Source organism: Arachis hypogaea, chromosome 6 (assembly GCF_003086295.3).
Source record: "Arachis hypogaea cultivar Tifrunner chromosome 6, arahy.Tifrunner.gnm2.J5K5, whole genome shotgun sequence".
NCBI classification, from domain to species: domain Eukaryota; kingdom Viridiplantae; phylum Streptophyta; class Magnoliopsida; order Fabales; family Fabaceae; genus Arachis; species Arachis hypogaea.
Window position 1 is genome coordinate 3114286 of NC_092041.1, and position 21104 is coordinate 3135389.

The 21104-nt window shown below is 36.6% G+C and overlaps 2 protein-coding genes across 2 annotated transcripts; both read right to left on the minus strand.

The window, feature by feature from the left end:
- Positions 1-11623: 11623 nt before the first annotated feature.
- LOC112695363 (GDSL esterase/lipase At5g18430) lies at positions 11624-15170 on the minus strand. Its single transcript, XM_025747676.2, has 5 exons — positions 14828-15170; positions 13443-13570; positions 13100-13342; positions 12761-13013; positions 11624-12030 (listed from the first exon to the last, which is right to left on the minus strand). The coding sequence occupies exons 1-5, from the start codon at positions 15090-15092 to the stop codon at positions 11792-11794; spliced, it is 1128 nt and encodes a 375-aa protein (XP_025603461.1). The 5' UTR covers positions 15093-15170; the 3' UTR covers positions 11624-11791.
- Positions 15171-16347: 1177 nt separating this feature from the next.
- On the minus strand, positions 16348-20727 carry LOC112695364 (GDSL esterase/lipase At5g33370). Its single transcript, XM_025747677.2, has 5 exons — positions 20262-20727; positions 20037-20164; positions 19398-19640; positions 18083-18335; positions 16348-16794 (listed from the first exon to the last, which is right to left on the minus strand). Exons 1-5 carry the CDS (start codon positions 20500-20502, stop codon positions 16559-16561), a joined length of 1101 nt encoding a protein of 366 aa, XP_025603462.1. The 5' UTR covers positions 20503-20727; the 3' UTR covers positions 16348-16558.
- Positions 20728-21104: the final 377 nt, after the last annotated feature.

Consider the following 21104-nt stretch of genomic DNA (forward strand, 5'->3'; position numbering starts at 1 on the left):
TTAGATCTCTCAATTGGATAGATATTACCACTGGATCATCCAAGTTAGTTATTGTTGTGTGAAAATTAGATGGTTTGGATACCATGTTTAGAACAGTAGGGGAGGTTGAACAATAATAAAAGCTCCCTCTACCAAAAGCATAGCTTGATATGTGTGTTTTCAAGCAAAATTGGAGACACCCCACTTGCAAATCCTCTAGAATACAATTAATAACATCCTGAGGTTGATTACGTTGGATATGAGCTATTTTATCTTTCTTACAAAAAACATATCCTATAGAATAGTGATCAGTAGAATGTCCCGTGTACCTTTGAATGTGGCCATCGATGTATTTGTCCAGATGTTCTTGTCAAGCTGACCGTTCTAGCAAGATCTTTCGCTACCACGCACTCATCAGTGGTATGATCATTCTTCTGATGAAAAGCACAATATTTTATCTTGTCAACATTTTTAGATCTTGATAGGTGTCCGCCTTCCTTGGTGGTTTAATAAGCTTGACATTCAAAATTTCTATAATAATCTTTTCTCTTTTAGTATCGAACTGCGTGTAAGAATCATCATGACGTGTTAACCGAAAAGACTTCTTATTATCCCAAGCTTTATCATCATCCTTGCTAGGGTTGCCTCTCTCCAACCTCCGAACTTGTCAAAATTTTTCAATCTCCATTTGACCTTTGGTTTTCTCCCGAAACTAGGCTAAGGTTCTCGACTTGGCAATAGCTATGGTTTTTTTTAAACTTTTTCGAGTATAGTCTGCTTTTAATAGCATAAAGATGTACCTCTAGATGAAAGTTTGTAATGCTCATAGCCACCTTTTTGAATCGAATAGCATAATCTCGAAAATTTTCATGTTGTTCTTGTTTGACTATGCTTAGATAATCTGAATCATGTAAGTAAATGGAAGATATAGCAAATTGATCCTCAAATAGCTTAGGTAGTTTCTGAAAACGTGAAATAGATTCTGCATGCAAAGAGAAAAATCAATCAAGTGCGGGAATATCTAAAAAATGGAAAAACAATGACAAAAAATAGGGTCAGAAGCACCGTTTATTATTATTATTATCATAGAACGAAATTTCTTGAAGTGCTTTTTTTTATCACCCAAGACATCATAAGGAGTTAAAGTCATTGGTAGTGCAAAGTTTCTAGGCAATTGAAAGTTCATGACATCTGCAGTAAATGGACTAGCTGCATTGATTGAGTCTGCTTCTTCATTGGCTGGTTGCTCTCCCTTGTGTTCTTGAGTTTTAGAAACATGAGTTGGATCAAAGTTTTCTTCCTCCTTATTTGATTGTTCACGATGATCATCATTATTAGTTATCCGAACATTAGTAAGTTCGGCTATTTGATTTGCCATTATTTGATTTTCTTTTGCCATGCATGGATTAACTTGTTGTAGTTCTGTTACCATCCGAAGAAGATCGGATAGCGTTGGAGGTTGATCGGCCAATGTGTACATGTTATAGTTTTGGAGTTCAAAGGAAATTTAAACTAAGCTTTACGGTGGACGCCAATTTATTCTTATATGGCCTCACTCTGATATAGCTCATTTTTTAGTGGCTATCTTTCAGCTTTTAGTTGGGATAAGTTACACCTCGACACAAAAAAAAAACAGAAAAAGTAAACATCTACAAAAGGCACTCTAACGCTCAATTTAATGTGTGAATAATGAGCTCTATTTTAAAATATAATTATCAGATTAGTCTCTTACCTCTTTTTCTTTAAGACGGTGGGTAACCGGAGATTAATAGAATAGATGGCGTGGGATGGCCCAATCGTCCGAAAGATGGTGAGCTCCGAGTTGGTTTGCATGCTGGAGCCTCCTTCCGACTTATACACGTGAGTGAATGGGGGTGATACCTGCAAAGACACTCCGATGCCTAAGTTAGCAAGAGTGTGAGCAGGTCTAGAGAGTATTGGGCTTAGAGATACCTGAGGGGTGTCAGTGTATTTATAGTGGTGAGCCAATAACCACCGTTGGAGTAGTGCCGTATCTTTAGGGTGTTAACCGCCCCATTATCTTGGGGAGGTTAAGATACGGCTTTATGAAGCGGTTAGAGAGATTTTAGGGGCGGTTACTCATTTGAATGAGTGTTTATCTGCCAGCTAATCTCACATCCGACTTCTTCAGACCAAGTCGTGGTTGATACCGACTTCTTACGTGAAGGTCGGTACTTAGCTAGGCCTAATCCTTCATATTAGGCTTTTTATTTGGACCTGGGCCTTTGTCGTTGGACCAGGGTATGAACAGTGCCCCTACTTGAGCCCAAAGTCTCTTTAAAGTTTGGGTTCAAGTACTTAACTCGGGTTCGTAGTCGACTTACTCGGAGAAAACATGGGTCTTAGAAACCGACGTGATTTTCGCGACCCTTTGTTTCTGACAGTTACGTCAATTCAAGCGTCGTGTCCGTTGGGGAAGCATTGAGGGCTTTGGTAACGGTGCAATCTCATTAATGACTGCTTCGCTTTTACCATTATGCCCCTTAGCATGTTTATAAATGTTTTCCCTCTCTTTCATTTTTCCGTTTCTGCAATCTTTCAAACTTCTTCTTTCCTTGCTCGTGCTGTATTCTTGTGCTCGAAGATTTCTGCTCTTTCCAACCTTCACTTTTTGGATAAAGGTTAGTTTTATTTCTTTCACGTCATGCCTTCTGTTCGCATGTGTTTGTTTTGTGGGTGGATAGGTTGGTCTGTAGATTCTGGCTTCGTATCTCTCCTCTTTAGGGACCGTGTTTTTTGATTTTCCTTTTCTTTTTTCCTTTTGTAGGTTTCCGCCACTTTTCATTATATAAAGAAAAAATGGCTTCTGTAAATGTTCTTTCTCAGTGGGTTGATGTCACGGTCCTTGGGGAGGAACCCCTGGTCGATGCTGAGTTTATCACTCATCTTCGTACTCATCACAGGCTTTGTACTTCGGAGGAGGACGAGCCAAAATATGAGTTGATAACCCCGGGTCCGGAAGACCGGGTTTGTTTTGGGAGAGTTAATGAGGTGGCCCCTCATTTTTTCTTTATGTATGAATGTATGATCACCCGCTTGGGTGTTTTTCTTCCTTTCTCGGATTTCGAAATATCTGTTTTACACCACTGTCGAGTTGCCCCTACTCAACTTCACCCCAATTCTTGGGGTTTTCTGAAGATTTATCAGTTTGTTAGTCACGCTTTGGACTTTCCGACCTCTTTGAGGATTTTCTTCTTTCTTTTTCATATGACTAAGCCCTTTAGTGGGCTAAACAACAAACAGCAATGGGTATCCTTCCGAGCCATACAAGGTCGGAGGATTTTCACCCTTTTTGACGAATCCTTCCATGACTTCAAAAACTATTTTTTCAAAGTGCAAGCTGTAGAGGGTCACCACCCCTTTTTCCTGGATGAGGATTTTTCCCCTCGCTTTCCCCTTTATTGGCAGGAGGCCTCCCCTTGTGAAAAGTATGGTCTAGATGACCTGGACGAGGTGGAGGCGGCCATTGTGGGGTTTTTCCGAGAAGCGTGGGGGAGGGCCCCATACTTGGATACTAGGAAAATCCTCCAGGGGATGCCGACCTTTGTTCGGTCGCAACTAGGTAGTAAATGCATTTTCCTATTTCCGACTTGTATTCTGTCGACTTGAGTGTTACCGACTTGTAACTTTTGTTAGTTGTTTCTCTTGTAGATATGGCAAGGAAGAATGCTCAGGAGTCTTACCAAAGAGTTCAGGAGGCTAAGGCAAAGTCCCGGGCTAGGTCTGGTGGTGCCAGAGCGATCACCTCTCCTCCTCCTCCTCCTCCTCCTCCTAAGAATGTGGGCACTCCCTCTCAACCCATTATAATTTCTTCTTCAACCCTGTCTCGGCCACTCCCTTCTGCCCAACTTCTTCCTGAGCCAGAGAAGAAGAAGCGCAAGACTTCAGAGTCTGGCTCTTCTTTGGATGGTGGGGTTAAGGCGGATGCTCTTGCATTCGTCCGAAAGAACATCTATCCTTATATAAGTATGGATGATGTTTCTGTTCGAAACCACCTCACCACTCTGGCCGAGGAGAGTTTTAAGGCGGCGGGTGTTTGTGGTAAACTTTCTTGCTTTCCAAAGACAAGAGAAGGAGTTGAGGGAGGAGGTAGCTAAGTTGAGGGAGGAGAGGGATCACCTTCGGGAAGAGGAGAGTAAGCTGCGAGCCCAATGTACTATGGAGGCGAATTTGAGGAAGACAGCACAGGACAGCTACCAAAGTTTATTTCAAGATATTGTGGCTGTGAGGAAGGATTTGCTGAATTCTCGGAACGCGTATGCCGAGTTGGAGGACTCTATTGCTGATGGGGCCGAGGAGTCTTGGAGAATTTTCCTGGAGCAAGTCAGAGTTATCGCTCCTGACTTGGATCTTTCTCCTTTACATCCTGATAAGGTAGTTATTGATGGCGCCATCGTGGATCCTCCTGTCCCCGAGGTTGTTTCCGAGTCGGACTTGAAGACTCGGGGGCAGAGGATTATTGAGTCTCCTCCTCGTTCCAAAGATGCTCCGAGTTCTTCAGTCGTTCCTCCGACTTCCTCTTCAGCTTCTCTTCCTGGTCATGGTGGCGTTCCTCCTGGATCTGGTGGTGGTGATCCGTCTACTCCTCTGAAAAAATGACTTTATTTTTCATGGCTATAAGGGGGCTCGGCCTGTGAGTCCCCCCTTTTTTTTTAGACTTATTTATATGTTGTTTTGGTGGTCGTGTGAACAATTTTTCTTGGCCTTTTTAGGCCGTAAACAAAATATTTCGGCGAGTACCCTTTTTGAATAAGGGTTTAGATCAAAATAAATGCCCTTTTTTGGACAAGGGTTTTAAGTTACCTTATGCGTGCATGCTTTTCAATATTTTAACGCCCTTATGATCTTTTCTCTGAAAACCTTTCCTATTGGCTTGTCTTTATTTTTCCAAGCCTTTTCGTTTAAGGGCTTTTATGCAACCTTTAAACTTTTCTCAGGTTTTTCAATCTCTTTTTGTTATCCTTTGTACTCAACTTTTATTTAGTGAGTTTTTTATGACTTAGGTTATTTTTGTGATGCGTTTTTCATCTACTCGGAGTATTTCCGAGTTTGTCTTACTCGGGTTCTCATTTCGACTTAGGAGTCGGATTGTTCCCGAGTTTTTTACGATCAACTTATATAACCTCTTTACGCCGACTTGTACCTCGTCGTTTTATCCTGACGACCATTTAGGTCGGTTCATGGGATTTTCACGTTTTGTCGAGCTTAAGTCGGCGCGTTTCGTAGAAAGACTTAGAAAAATAAAGAAGGATATTATAAGAGATATTGTAAAATAAAAAGATCTTTATTAATTGGGGAGGTACCTTCTTGCTACTAAGGGTCTTTAGCCTATTTTCCCTTAGCCTCTACAATGATGCCTCGTTAAAAACCCTTCTCCAGAAAAAACCCTTTTGGGAAAAAATCATGAAGTTGGGAAAAGAGTACATCAGGGAGTAGAGTTCGCTTTTAACTGTAGTACCTTTTCATATTACAAGCATGCCACGACCTTGGTAGCTCAGTGCCGTTCAGGTCGGTTACTTTATAATAACCCTTCCCTAGCACTTCCTTGATTTTGTATGGTCCCTTCCAATTTGCGGCGAGCTTTTCCTCTCCCGATTTGTTGACTCCAATGTCGTTTCTGATTAGGACCAAGTCATCCGGGGCAAATGTTCTTCGAATGACTTTCTTATTGTACCTGGTAGTCATCCTTTGTTTCAATGCTGCTTCTCTTATTTGGGCATCTTCTCGGACTTCGGGGAGCAAGTCAAGCTCCTCTTTGTGTCCCCGTACATTTCCGACTTCGTCGTGGAGAATTACCCTTGGGCTTTGCTCATTGATTTCTATTGGAATCATGGCTTCTATACCATAGACTAGTCAGAAAGGTGTTTCTCCTGTGGCGGATTGGGGGGTTGTCCTATAAGCCCATAGCACCTGAGGGAGCTCTTCAGCCCAAGCTCCCTTTGCTTACTGTAGTCTCTTCTTTAGTCCTGCCAGTATGACTTTGTTGGCTGCCTCGGCTTGCCCATTGGCTTGTGGGTGTTCTACCGAGGTGAACTGATGTTTAATTTTCATACTGGCTACTAAGCTTCGGAAGGTAGCGTCGGTGAATTGGGTTCCATTATCCGTAGTAATGGAATAAGGTATCCCATATCTTGTGATGATATTTTTGTAAAGGAACCTGCGACTTCTTTGAGCGGTGATAGTAGCTAATGGTTCTGCTTCTATCCACTTTGTGAAGTAGTCTATTCCCACGATCAGGTATTTGACTTGTCCTGGCGCTTGGGGAAAAGGACCTAACAAATCCATTCCCCATTTTGCAAAAGGCCATGGAGAAGTGATACTAATGAGCTCTTCTGGGGGAGCCACGTGGAAATTTGCATGCATCTGGCATGGTTGACACTTTTTCACAAATTCTGTGGCATCTTTTTGCAAGGTCGGCCAGTAGAATCCAGCTCGGATTACTTTTCTGGCTAGTGATCTTGCTCCGAGATGATTGCCGCAGATCCCGTTATGTACTTCCTCCAATACCTCGGTGGTTCTTGAGGTCGGTACGCATTTTAACAATGGTGTTGATATCCCTCTTCTGTAGAGGACATTTCTCACCAAGGTGTAATGCTGTGCTTCCCTTCGGATCTTTTTAACTTCTTTCTCTTCCTTAGGGAGGATGTCGAATTTCAAGTATTCGACTAAGGGATTCATCCATCCGAGGTTTAAACCGACTACTTCAAGTACTTCTTGTTTATCTTCTGTTTTTGCTACCGAGGGCTCTTGGAGGGTTTCTTGAATCAGGCTTCTGTTGTTTCCTCCTGGTTTGGTACTTGCTAATTTGGATAGGGCATCCGCTCTGCTGTTTAGATCCCGAGTTATGTGTTTGACCTCGGTTTCCGCAAAGTGCCCAAGGTGTTCCAAAGTTTTTTCCAAATACCTCTTCATATTAGGGTCATTTGCCTGATATTCTCCGCTTATTTGGGAGGTCACCACCTGTGAGTCGCTGTATATCATCACTTTTGTAGCACCGACTTCTTCTGCCAATTTTAGTCTGGCTATCAAGGCTTCATACTCTGCCTGATTATTTGAAGCCGGAAATTCAAATTTTAAGGAAACCTCTATTTGGGTTCCTCTTTCATCTACTAATATTATGCCTGCACCGCTTCCTGTTTTGTTGGAGGATCCGTCTACATAGAGTTCCCATGTAGTCGGTTTGTCCTCTTGATCCCCTACATATTCTGCAACGAAGTCGGCGAGACATTGGGCTTTAATTGCTGTCCGAGTTTCGTATCTCAAATCGAACTCGGAAAGCTCTATTGCCCATTGAACCATTCTCCCTGCAACATCCGTCTTTTGGAGGATTTGCTTCATGGGTTGGTTCGTACGGACTCTGATTGTGTGCGCTTGAAAGTAAGGTCGTAGCCTTCGTGAGGCTATCACTAAGGAGTAGGCAAACTTTTCTAGTTTGTGGTACCTTAGCTCAGGGCCTTGCAGGACCTTACTGATGAAATAGACTGGGTGTTGTCCGACCTCGTCTTCTTTTATCAGGGCCGACGAGACAGCCTTGTTTGCTACGGATAAGTACAGAACGAGGTCTTGTCCTGGTAGTGGTCGGGTTAGGATAGGAGGTTGGCTTAAAAACCTTTTGAACTCTTGGAACGCCTCCTCGCATTCCGAAGTCCATTCGAATGGGCATCCCTTTCTTAATAAGGAAAATAGTGGAAGAGATTTTAGTGCCGATCCTGCCAAAAATCTGGAGAGGACTGCAAGTCGGCCATTGAGCTGCTGGACCTCTCTCAAACAAGTCGGACTTTTCATTTCTAGGATGGCTCTACATTTATCGGGATTGGCCTCAATCCCTCTTTGTGTTAGCATGAATCCTAGAAATTTTCCTGCTTCAACCGTGAAGGCGCACTTTGCAGGGTTTAGTCTCATCCCGTGCAACCTTATGGTGTCAAAGTCTTGTGAGAGGTCGACTTCATCCTTGGTTTTTACTAACATGTCGTCGACGTATACTTCCATTAGGCTCCCCAAGTGGGGAGAAAACACTTTATTCATCAACCTTTGATATGTGGCTCCTGCATTCTTTAATCCGAATGGCATGACCACGTAGCAATAGTTGGCTCTGGGTGTGATGAATGATGTTTTCTCCTGGTCGGGTTCGTACATCGGGATTTGGTTATATCCCGAGTAGGCGTCCATGAATGATAAGTATTGGTACCCCGAGCTGGAGTCCACCAGGGTATCAATACTTGGTAAGGGATAAGGGTCCTTAGGACATGCCTTATTCAAGTCGGTATAGTCGACGCACATTCTCCATTTACCATTCTTTTTTTTTACCAGCACTACATTGGCTAGCCATGTTGGGTACTTGACCTCTCTAATAAAGCCGGCTTCCAGAAGCGCCTGTACTTGCTCTTCTACTATTAGGGCTCGTTCCGTGCCGAGCTTGCGTCTTCTTTGTTGTACAGGTCGGGACCCTGGGTAAACCGAGAGCCTGTGGGACATGAGCTCGGGATCAATCCCGGGCATGTCGGAAGCCTTCCATGCGAAGAGGTCGGAATTAGTTCTTAGGAGTTCAGCCAACCCTTGTTTTAGGGTTTCCCCTAGGTTGGCTCCTATGTAAGTGTTTTTTCCTTCCTCCCCACCGACTTGCATTTCCTCGGTTTTTCCTCCCGGTTGAGGTCGCAGCCCTTCTCTGGCCCTTGCGCCACCGAGCTCTATAGTGTGGACTTCTTTGCCCTTTCCTCTCAGATTTAGGCTTTCTTTGTAGCATTTTCTTGCCAATTTTTGATCTCCTCTCACCGTTGCTATTCCCGCTGAGGTCGGAAATTTCATGCAGAGGTGGGGAGTGGATACCACTGCTCCGAGCCGATTAAGGGTAGTCCTGCCAATTAAGGCATTATAGGCTGACCCTTCATCAATGACTATGAAGTCTATACTCAGAGTCTTTGATTTTTCCCCTTTTCCGAAAGTGGTGTGAAGGGGTAAAAATCCTAGTGGTTTTATTGGCGTGTTCCCTAATCCATATAGGGTGTCGGGGTAGGCTCTCAATTCTTTCTCATCTAACCCAAGCTTGTCGAAAGCAGGTTTGAAGAGGATGTCCGCCGAGCTTCCTTGGTCCACTAGAGTTCGGTGGAGATGGGCATTGGCTAGGATCATAGTTATCACCACGGGATCGTCGTGCCCGGGGATTATCCCTTGCCCATCTTCTTTTGTGAACGAAATAGTGGGGGGGTCGGGTGACTCTTCCCCGACTTGATAGACTCTTTTGAGATGTCTTTTGCGAGAGGATTTAGTGAGCCCCCCTCCCGCAAATCCTCCTGAGATCATATGGATATGTCTATCTGGAGACTGCGGCGGTGGGTCTCTTCTATCCATATCTTCTCGCTTTCTCTTTCCGTGATTGTCCGACCTTTCCATGAGATATCTATCGAGCCGACCTTCTCTAGCCAGCTTTTCTATCACATTCTTAAGGTCGTAACAGTCGTTAGTGGAGTGACCATATATTTTATGGTACTCGCAATAATCTCTGCGGCTCCCCCCTTTTTTATTTTTAATGGGTCTAGGGGGTGGCAGCCTTTCAGTGTGGCAAATCTCTCTGTATACATCCACTATAGAAGATTTTAGAGGAGTATAAGAGTGATATTTCCTGGGCCTCTCGAGACCGAGTTCTTCCTTTTTCTTGGCTTCCCTCTCCCTCTCTTTAATTGATGGAGGGGGTCCAGATCGCCAGCTCGGGTCTCTTAACTTGGCGTTTTCTTCCATGTTGATGTACTTTTCAGCCCTTTCTTGTACACCACTTAGAGAAACGGGGTGTCTTTTAGATATGGACTGTGAGAAGGGACCTTCTCTAAGCCCATTGACTAACCCCATTATGACTGCCTCTGTGGGCAAGTCTTGGATCTCCAAACAAGCTTTATTGAACCTTTCCATATAGGCTCGTAAAGATTCTCCGACCTCCTGTTTCACTCCCAAGAGGCTCGGTGCATGCTTCACCTTGTCTTTCTGAATTGATAACCTCATCAAGAACTTCCTTGAGAGGTCTTCAAAGCTAGTGATCGATCTTGGGGGAAGGCTATTGAACCACTTCATCGCCGCTTTTGATAAAGTGGTCGGGAAAGCTTTGCATCGAGTAGCGTCGGAAGCATCAGCTAGATACATCCGACTTTTGAAGTTGCTTAGATGATGCTTTGGGTCCGTGGTTCCATCGTAAAGGTCCATATCAAGGCTTTTGAAGTTTCTCGGAACTTTTGCCCTCATTATGTCCTCGCTGAAAGGATCTCCTCCGCCCAAGAGTTGTTCTTCTTGTTCGTCGCGGGAGTTGTGATTCTTGAGGGAAGATTCTAGCTGTAAGAGTTTTCTTTCTAACTCTTTTCGCCGCTCCATCTCCTCTTTGAGGTACTTTTCAGTTTCCTTTTGCTTCTCCCGCTCTTGCTCTAATTGTTCCAGGCGGCTGTGTACTAATCCCATTAGTTCAGCTACGTGGGATGGTCCGCCTTTTTCTGATTCGCGCCCATCTGAGGAATTTACCTTCGGGTTCTTCACTCCGGAGGTGCCTTCTCTATGTTGATTATTAACTTCCTGGTGTAGGGCTAGATCCGCATCGTTATTACTCATGTCCAGATTCTCTTGTCCGGAATCTGTTTCCACATGGCCTTCTTCGTGGGATCTGTCCGCCATCAATGGATGATCTCTCGGGTCCCCGGCAACGGCACCAATGTTACGGTGGATAACCGGAGATTAATAGAATAGATGGCGTGGGATGGCCCAATCGTCCGAAAGATGGTGAGCTCCGAGTTGGTTTGCACGCTGGAGCCTCCTTCCGACTTATACACGTGAGTGAATGGGGGGTGGTACCTGCAAAGACACTCCGATGCCTAAGTTAGCAAGAGTGTGAGCAGGTCTAGAGAGTATTGGGCTTAGAGATACCTGAGGGGTGTCAGTGTATTTATAGTGGTGAGCCAATAACCACCGTTGGAGTAGTGCCGTATCTTTAGGGTGTTAACCGCCCCATTATCTTGGGGAGGTTAAGATACGACTTTATGAAGCGGTTAGAGAGATTTTAGGGGCGGTTACTCATTTGAATGAGTGTTTATCTGCCAGCTAATCTCACATCCGACTTCTTCAGACCAAGTCGTGGTTGATACCGACTTCTTACGTGAAGGTCGGTACTTAGCTAGGCCTAATCCTTCAGATTAGGCTTTTTATTTGGACCTGGGCCTTTGTCGTTGGGCCAGGGTATGAACACTTACCTTTTTATAAAGTTTATGTATGTCACTAGCTGATATCAGTTATAATCATGCTAATAATAAGAAATAAAGATGTTTGAAAACGGTTTATGTGATATTAATATTAATTTCTGATTTATAATGTCGATAGCCAAATTATAGTATATAATCGATCTATATCAGATATATCAAATATTAATTTTTGATTCGTAAGCGTATAATCAATTTATAACCGATATATATGATTTTATTTTTAATAGTATCACAATTTATATAACAAGACAAAATCAAAAGAAATTACAATTTGATAACTTTTCGCATGTTTCTTTATACTAAAAAGCTAGCTTTAATATGTATATCTCTTGCACAATGATGAATTTCACCAGTGAATTTGATGATTAAAAAAATGGAAGAAAATCATAGTGTGTCAAATACTCAAATATATATATCTTGTGAAGAGTTTATTGATGAATTGAACCATAAAGACTATTAGAGTCATGACACAATAAATATTAAATAACTTGATACAATTACAAATTAATAAAAATAAACAATTCCAAACAAATATCGTCATATATGGAGAAGAAAGGAGATTATGTGGTAGAAGTAGAATCCAAAGCCAGGACTGTGCTGAGGTTCATGGGGTTCATGTATTTTGTAGAACCAGACATAATTTGTTGCACAATTAGTTTGTTGGCCTTTTCAGATGGATGGAATGGATCCCAAAAAGCATACAAGTTTCTATTTGGACATAGGTTAGAAAGTGATGTGCACAGCCCAATCCCATTGTATGGTCCTTGCCCACAACAAGCAATTTGTGATGTCGTAAACCCTGCCCAAAAATAAGGATATAATTATAAATCTCAATTATAATTGGTGCCTTAAATGAAAAATGAAAAATACTAACCGAATTTATTAATTTTTTGTCATTAATTAAATAATAATATTTAAAAATTTAGACTAAAATTATGTTATTAAATTATTAAACTAAAAAAATTAGATTAATAATTAAAAATATTAGTCAAAAATAATAAATTCTGCTAATTTTTTTTTTTAAATATATTAGTATACGAGACTTTCTTAAGTTCCTTTAGAATAAATAAAATGATTTATTTTCTTCGAACATATTAAGTGTACACAAAAAATCAGTCACTAAATCAAATATCAGCATAAAATATATGTTAAAATATAAAATAAACATTAAAAATTATTTAAATAATATATATTTATATACAAATATATATTGGCTAATTTTTAGCACGCATATAGTATTTTTGTACCTTTTTCAATTAATTTATGTCACATGTACTAAAATAAAAAATGTTTGATAACAGAAAAAATTAGCTAAAATTAGTCCAAACTTATTTTATTTATTATTTATTAATTATTGTAATAACTAATGATATTAAATAAAATAAATTTTAGCTTTTTTTTTGTCTCTCTAATATTAGTATTGCTGCACTAAAATAATATTGTTACAAAATACGCATTAAATTTAATTAATAGATTGAGTTATAATTTGCACCAAGACTAACTTAATTATGATCGGATAGGTAGTTTACCAAAAGCTTTGGGGTTATTAACGAAATTATTGTGCATTTCTCCGGTATTTGCCGCAATGAAAACATCTTTGCCAATTTTTTTGTTGAGTCCTTGGATCATATGTACTAGCTGAGGGTTGTACAATGATGCAGCACGTTGAAGTTCAGCAGAACATCCCCCATTTGTTCCACGCATGGCTAGTTCTGCTGGCACGCAACCTAATGGTCCAGTTCCTGTCACAAGTACTCTACGTGCTCCTAGATCATATAGTCTCTGCATTCAAATTCATAATTTCATTTGTCTACCTAATAAAAGTTATTATTACACATACATTATTGTAAAGTCATTTAATTTATTACCTGCAAGAGTTTCCTGTATTCTATAATGAGAAATTTGACATAATCTGGAAGGGAATATTGGCGAGACCTTGCAGAATAAGGTACCAAGTAGTAATTGTTTACAAAATCGTTACCACCAACAGTGATTAAGACCAATGCTTGATTCACCAGTGTCTTAGTTCGTGCTGCTCCAATTTGACCACTCACTCGTCGCTGGTATTCTCCAAAATAATCCAATTGTCTATACATTCTAATTATATTTAACTGCAAGTTGTATATTAAGTCATTAACAGTGTTATTAGCACTTCATTTTTAATTAACTAATAGCTAGATTAATATTTAATCACGTGTGTATATGACTTACAAACTGAGCTCCGGTGTCATTAAGGATGCCAATTCCAGCGGAAGCAAAATTGGCACCATTTAGAAGCTTCTCTCCCCTTAGCTCTGGACTTAAGTACGGCAACACCGACTCTGCGCCAAGTTGTTGACCTGAGAAAGTCAACGGAAACAGTTAACTCAAAATTGAAACTTTCTCGTAAGTGGTAAGAAGGATGTTTATGCATTCAATATCACCAAAATATCAGAACCTTATTATTATATGGTTTACAAAGAAAATTTATATTATTTGCATTCTTTAATGCACTTGTTACTTTATTATTAGTAAAATCTTTTAAAAGTACGGTAACGTTACGAAAACAAAAAAAAAATAGTTACAACTTGTTTTATTTAACATTAATTAATTGTCGCAATAATTAATGAATGTTAAATAAGATAAATTATAACTGATTTTGATTAAATTTTTTTTTGTTACCAACTATTTCTATAAAATATGAATATTAACACATGTCATATATAATTAATTTCCAAATTAAATTAGTTAGCTCAAAAGTGAGAAAATAAGTTGAATGCATGCATTATTTGTAAAGGATAGTTACAAGAGATAGAATACAATTAGTAAACAGACGGAAGCTAGTTAGGAAACTTTATTAGTAAAGAATATTCAGTAGTGTTAAGGGTTAGTATATTTTGTTATTTGTAGTTATTATTAATATTTTTAATAGTGTAAGATTATATTCAATAGTATAAAATTTTATATTTTTTTTAATAGTTAAATGTTAGTTAAATTTTAATAAAAATACTAATTCTTGAGATTTTTTCAAAAAAAAATTATATTATTTTAGTTAGGTTTAGATAATGAATGCTACTTTTTTCTTTGTGATCTGTGTATTTAAGTCATAGACTAGTATAGTTTAGTATTTGCAAGTCCAATTCAATAATACTAAAAAAAATTTTGGGCTCAATAATTTTTAATAGTTTTGACTATCATTTGATCAGTATAAATATTAAATCATTTTTAACAAATAAATTTTATTAAATCATGTGTATAAATTTTAAAAAATATAAGTACAAATTGTATTGATTTATATGTACAAAACTCTAATAAATATAAATACAAATTATATATTTCTTATGTGCAAAATACCTATAAATATAAATACAAATTATTACTGACAAAAAAATATAGCATTACTCATACTCAAATTCAGCCAATTCCCTCTTTATTCTCTCATTCTTTCTAATTGCATTAATAATCCCTTCAGCATTGATTAATCCAAAAAATTTAAATAAATTTAAAAAATTTATTAAAGAAACTACATTATTTTTTTTTGTTTAAAATATTTTTTTAAGTTTAAGAAAATAATATAGTAAAAAACAGTTAATGTATTTAAAGATGGGAGACTTAACTAATAAGGTCAGGAATGTTGAGGCCGTTGGAGAAACGGCCAGTTGGTCTGCCAGTTGGATAGTCAATGCCATAAGGAGGGGAATCAGCTCTTGCAGTTGTGACTAAATAGTTGTTGTTGCCACTATCAACAAGTGAGTCTCCAAATACAAAGAAAGCCCTCGCCTTATTATTAGACTTAGCCGCCTCACTTCCCGCCACTAAGAAAATCACAACCAAACATGTCATAATAATAAAACTACTTGATGGGAATGGGAATGCCATCATTTGATGAGCCACTATGTGTGTGTATGTGGAACAAACATCACGAATTCAACCCATTTTATAGCTGCTTATTATTAAATGAAAACTTTTAGGTTGTCTGATTTGGGTTTATGGTTCTCAAAGTGCATGTGGCATGTGACAAGTGTAAATAGAAATTATTTCCACCGCCCAGAGGACATTGTAAAACTAGAAAAAAGAGATGAAAACTGGTATGTTTCCTGTTGGATATTGTGCATGCTTTTAATATAGGTCATGTTATTTTTGGGTGCTATATATATAGTTGATGTATTATTCCGCTCACGAATCCAACATTTGTATTTTGAGCCAACTGTCTCTTATTTCGAACTCCTACGCCAAAGCTTTCCTAATTATCAAATGTGAATTATTAAGGAAAAGTATATATTGCTTTTCACACACCACTTTAGACTAGATTTGGGATCAAGGAGGCTAAATGTCTAAGTAATTGTACCAAGATTTTGGTGTAGTGGTCATTATTTTTACCTTACAATAAATACATTCGAATTTAAAATTTGGCTGAGTAATGAATGGAATTCATAAATATTTCGTGTGTGAATGTAGTATGAGTGAGTTCGTAATGTCTGTGATTAAAGACGAGCCAATTCATATGATTAAAAAAAAAGGCTACGTAATTCAAGTGTTGAAGGAAGCTAATTACTTGTAATCATCAATCAATATATATAGTAACAAAATAATTAAATTCGAATAATTAATTTAATTATTCACCTAACAAATGTCAGAGTTTAAATTGTTCTTGTGTATACAGTAATTTATTAATTAATTCGCAATAATTTAACTACTAATTTGCGATAAATTATTTATTGACTTGTCGGATTAGAGGATAGTGTAAGAAACAAATTAAAATAAAATAAAATTATTGGACGAATTACAATTTTTTAAACTTTAATCTTGTCTTTGAACTAATTTTTATTTTTAAATAAATTTAATTTTGATACATCAGTGTAAAACTATTATACACTGTATTCAATCACATAATGTCATATTAACAAAAATAATTAACTACTTTTGATATTGACGGTATAAATAGTCATTCAAAAGAACGATTATAATTGTACGACTGTGTAAAATATTTTACACTATCATTATATTAAAATTAAACTCTTTTTTTAATACTAAAAATATTAGTCTAACATTTTTCTAAAAAAATAGTCGTTCTTACTGAAAATTAAGAATGAATTATTTTGCGTATTTTATATGGTTGATGAAGAGATAAGAGAAATGAAGGTGCAAATGAGAGAATTCTTCTTCATCCATGAATCAAATACATTATACGGTACACATAACCTGGAGAGTACTTTGGCTTTTCTTGCTCGAAACTAATTTTCAAGACGACATTATTATTCCAAAAAAATTAAATTAGCTACTACAACCCATACATATAAAAGTAGAGTAGTATTAAAAATGACATAAATATCCCTTGATTATCTGATCTAGTTCTTCATGGAGTCCAAGGCCAAAGCAGTGCTGAGATTAAACGGATACATATACTCTGTGGTTCCCGACAAGATCTGTTGAACAATTATACTGTTGGCTCTTTCTGATGGATGGAATGGATCCCAAAATGCGTATGCGTCACGGTTTGGGCACAAGTTTGATAACACTGTGCATAGTCCTATTCCATTGTAGGGTCCTTGACCACAGCATGCTACTTTTGATGTAACGAATCCTGCATACACACAACAATTCATTTCTTGTTATTATTGCACATACACTTAATTAATTCTTTGATTTATATGTATTGGACTTTAAGTAAGTATTATTATCATATATGTGTCTTATACTCTCTAGCTACTAGCTACATTTATCTATACCTGTATTCATAAATGATCAAAAGCTGGCAGCATCGTTAATTAAGACAAATTAAGAAATTTCTTTTTCTGCTGCCTATGCATGTGACAGGTGAGCTAGTTTTGTCTCAACTAATTAATAATAATATGTTGTCCATTCCTGAATCGAGAGAACTAGTTATTGATATTTGTTTATTAGTACTCAGATTTTTATCAATTTTTGTAATTTCTCTAGATATATATATGTAGGCCAATTCTATGGTACTTATGAGTTTTTGTCTAAATATTGTCTAACTTATTTTTTGTAGTAAATTTTAATTTTTTAAAAATTATTTATTTTTATATCTTTTAAATAAAATAATAACTTTTAACTCTTTTTAGTAAATAGGCACCACATTATAGGCACCATAACATTCACCATATATATATATATATATGATAAGAATCTATTCATGGACTTAGATTCTAGATACTTAATAATATTGTTAGTTAAACTTCGTGAATCATCTTATCTAGAGTAATTCAATGATCTGAATTTTAACCATGCATAAAATTCTACATTTTTTGAGAATAAAATGAGTAAAATATTTATAAGGACGAGATATCTTTTATTTCACGGATTAATTTTTAAAAATGTAAAATGATAAATAAATTTTTTAAAATTTATACTTCGAACAAATTAAACAAAATATCAATAAAATATTTTAAAATAGCAGATGTGGACACACTATTTTTAAATTAGCTAAAAAATTTAAAAGACTTTATCAATATTTTTTTTAAAAAACTAATCTATCCAAAATATAAATCTTCAAAAAGATTTATTTGTCATTTTATTCTTTTTAAAATTATGTTAAATATATTCGATCTTTATTCTAGAATAGAATTAGCATCATTTAATCTAATAATATTGGACCACTCACCTAAAAATATTCTTCAAAAATATATTATCAGATTAACCTAATAATATCATATTCTAACCTAATAAGAGAATAAGTTCAACACTCGTATAGCCAGCTACTTTTGATATATATAGTTATTATTAATTAGCACGGGTGGTCCTATATAAATATAAGTCAAATTTATATGTCCCTATCAAATTATATAATAGTTATTAATGTGGGGTAATTAATATTATAGAAGAGGCAATGAGGTAGGCAATTATATTACCATATGCTGTAGGATTAGTGATGAAGTTATTGCTCATTTGTTGAGTGTTGGCTCCAATGAAGATGTTGGAACCAATTTCACTATTGAGTTGACCAATAATTTGAACAAGTTGGGGATTAAACAATGCAGCAGCTTCTTGCAGATCAGTTGCACATTCCCCATTCCTGCTTCTTTGGGCCAATTCCGCCGGAACACACCCCAATGGACCCGTTCCCGTCACCAGTACCCGCCGTGCTCCGATATCGTATAGCCTCTGAAATACAAATCAAATGTAATAATAATTAGCAAATTAAACACGTCTTTTTGTTTTCTTTTTAAATTAAGGAATGGTTCACGTGAAATTGATAACTGAGAGCCGTTTGATGATTTCATCTAACGGCTCTCAACTATTAACTTCACGTGAAATCCACCTTAAAGAATATCTATAATACTATAGAACTTACTTTTTTTTCAACTAACATTAGTTAATTTTTTAAAATTATTTTATTTATTTTAAATTTTAAATTCAAATATTATATTCTAAATGATAAATATTGAATTTTTAAAAATAATAAAAATAAAATTTTTATAATTAAAAATTAATTAATACTAACCAACTAAAATTAGTTCGATATACTTTTTCTTAATTAATTAGGTCATAATGATAAGATCTGACTTATCACTTCTTCTTTTGGAGAAAACAAATCAAATTAGCGGGAATGCCATAAATCACACACTAAGTTAATTATTAGTAAATAAATTATGAGCAATGCTAGGGACCAGCAATTTTTGTGATTGTTAGCCATTAACTAACTATCAATGATGATTTGATGGTGTGAGATTGGTATGAGATTTCATCCAATGGCTCACATTCCCCTGTTGGTTACATGCTGGCCAAAATTCAATAAAACTGCTGGCTCCTAGATTTTTCCATAAATTATATTATACAAAATAGAAAAAAAATATTAAATGAGTAATATTTTTTCTCTCATCTTCGTCTTGTATTTAATACTAACTAATTATATATCCACTTTTTATTACTAAGACGGTTGATTCCTGACATTTTCCAAAAAGTATTAAAAAAATAATATTTTTAATTTAAAAATATAAATTGACTAATATTAATTAAAATATAAGATGAATATAAAAAATACTAATTATCTAACGACAAAGATTGTGACAAGTATTATATTAGTATAGCAAACACATGTGCAGTTATATAGTAGGTAGCATAAGTTTGACCAGTAATAAAGTGTTAGGAAAAAAGGGGAAGTAATGATGAAGAAAATAAATAAATGATGAAGAAAATACATAAATAGAAATGATAATTACATACCCTGAGAACCTTCTTATACTCGGATATCAAATACCTAACATAGTCAGGTAAATTGTATTGGCGGGATCTAGCAGAATAAGGGATCAAATAATAGTTGTTAACGAAATCATTGCCACCAAGAGTGATAAGCACCAACGCTCCATTCACTAAGCGCTGAGCCTCCTCAGATCCAATCAGTGCACTCACTCTTTGCTGGTATTCTTCGAAGTATTGTAACTGCCTGTATATTCTTATGATGTTTACCTAACACAATTAGAAAACTTCAGATATCTCATTTAATTTGAACATTAATAATATGGTGAAAATTCATATGAAGTCGACTTTATGTGAAGTTGATATCTGAAAGCCGTTATATGAAAATTTAGTCAAATCAATCAAATCATCTAGCAGTTTTTAGATATCAACTTCACGTGAAGTCAACTGCAGCTGAGTTTCCACCTAATAATATAAATAGAGAATATTGACGTTAAAAAGCATGAGTAGTATTAGAAAAAGCGAATTGAAAATTATAGAAAGAGACATTAATATTTGGTAATAATATAATGGATAAAGACGTAAAAAGTTGTCTCTTTATGATAATGACCAGACCTAATGGCGAAGAAATTAAACCCTAGTTTGATATAATATAATTTGACTTACAAATTGGATTCCAGTATCATTAAGGATTCCAATGCCAGCAGAAGCAAAGTTGGCACCGACGAGCAATCTATCTCCGTTGAGCTCCGGATCCAAGTACGGCAATGTGGGTTCTGCCCCAAGTGCCTGACCTGAAAAATCACATATTTTTTTTATTGAAAATAGGTAGATTCGAATTCACAACTCCTTAGATGAGTACGAAAAATGGATAAGAAATGAAAAGCGTACTGATAAAATCAGGAATGTTTAAGCCATTGGAGAAACGGCCAGTGGGTCTGCGAGTAGGGTAATCAATGCCATAAGGAGGAGCATCTGCTCTTGCAGTAGTTGCTAAGAAGTTGTTATTCCCATTATCCACTAGTGAATCCCCAAACACAAAGAATGCTCTTGCTCCCTCTGTTGCTCCTATTAAACTGCTTCCTACTATTGCCATCACAATGTAACATATCCACACCATACACCTAGCCATTTCAAGTGATGATCAGAATATAGTGAACTACTTGAGTGTAACTGCAACTTCACCCTCTTATATTTATATATACTCTTGGGGCTTTATTTTAGAAAGTAAATTAATTATATTGAAATGTGCATGGCCCACGATTCAAGTGCAGGTAGTTGCATAGGTAGTAGATTGGATACAAAAGCCTTCGAATTGGCGGTCATATCAAACCACTCAAATGCATTATGTCATATTATTGGTTCACCATATGATGATGCATGATTTATTAACACTAAAAACTTAAGTATAGTTGACTTCACGTGAAGTTGAGAATTAAGAATTGTTAAGTGATTTGACTGATTTAACTATTATTTTACGTGAAGTCAATTGACTTGAGTTTCTACCTTTATTAATATATATAAATTATATTTTTTGTATACTAAAATCAGTTATAAAAGTCAATTATACGTATAAAATATATGTTAAATATAAATATATATTAAAAATAAATTAAATTATACATATATTTATATACAAATATATTAGTGACTAATTTTAATAGTTAATTTTAATATACTAATAATATTTTTAATATAATATATATAGTTAATAGTGCTAGAAGGCCAATAAAT

Bases quoted from the DNA above. Each gene is read 5' to 3' on its own strand.
- LOC112695363 (XM_025747676.2), bottom strand. From the start codon at position 15,092: ATGATGGCATTCCCATTCCCATCAAGTAGTTTTATTATTATGACATGT. The intron at 13,571-14,827 runs GTTAAGTCTCCC...TGACTTTCTCAG, and splicing joins CAACATTCCTGACCTTATTA to GTCAACAACTTGGCGCAGAG. The intron at 13,343-13,442 runs GTAAGTCATATA...TACAACTTGCAG, and splicing joins ATGACACCGGAGCTCAGTTT to TTAAATATAATTAGAATGTA.
- LOC112695364 (XM_025747677.2), bottom strand. From the start codon at position 20,502: ATGGCTAGGTGTATGGTGTGGATATGTTACATTGTGATGGCAATAGTA. The intron at 19,641-20,036 runs GTAAGTCAAATT...TAATTGTGTTAG, and splicing joins ATGATACTGGAATCCAATTT to GTAAACATCATAAGAATATA. The intron at 18,336-19,397 runs GTATGTAATTAT...TTTGTATTTCAG, and splicing joins AGTATAAGAAGGTTCTCAGG to AGGCTATACGATATCGGAGC.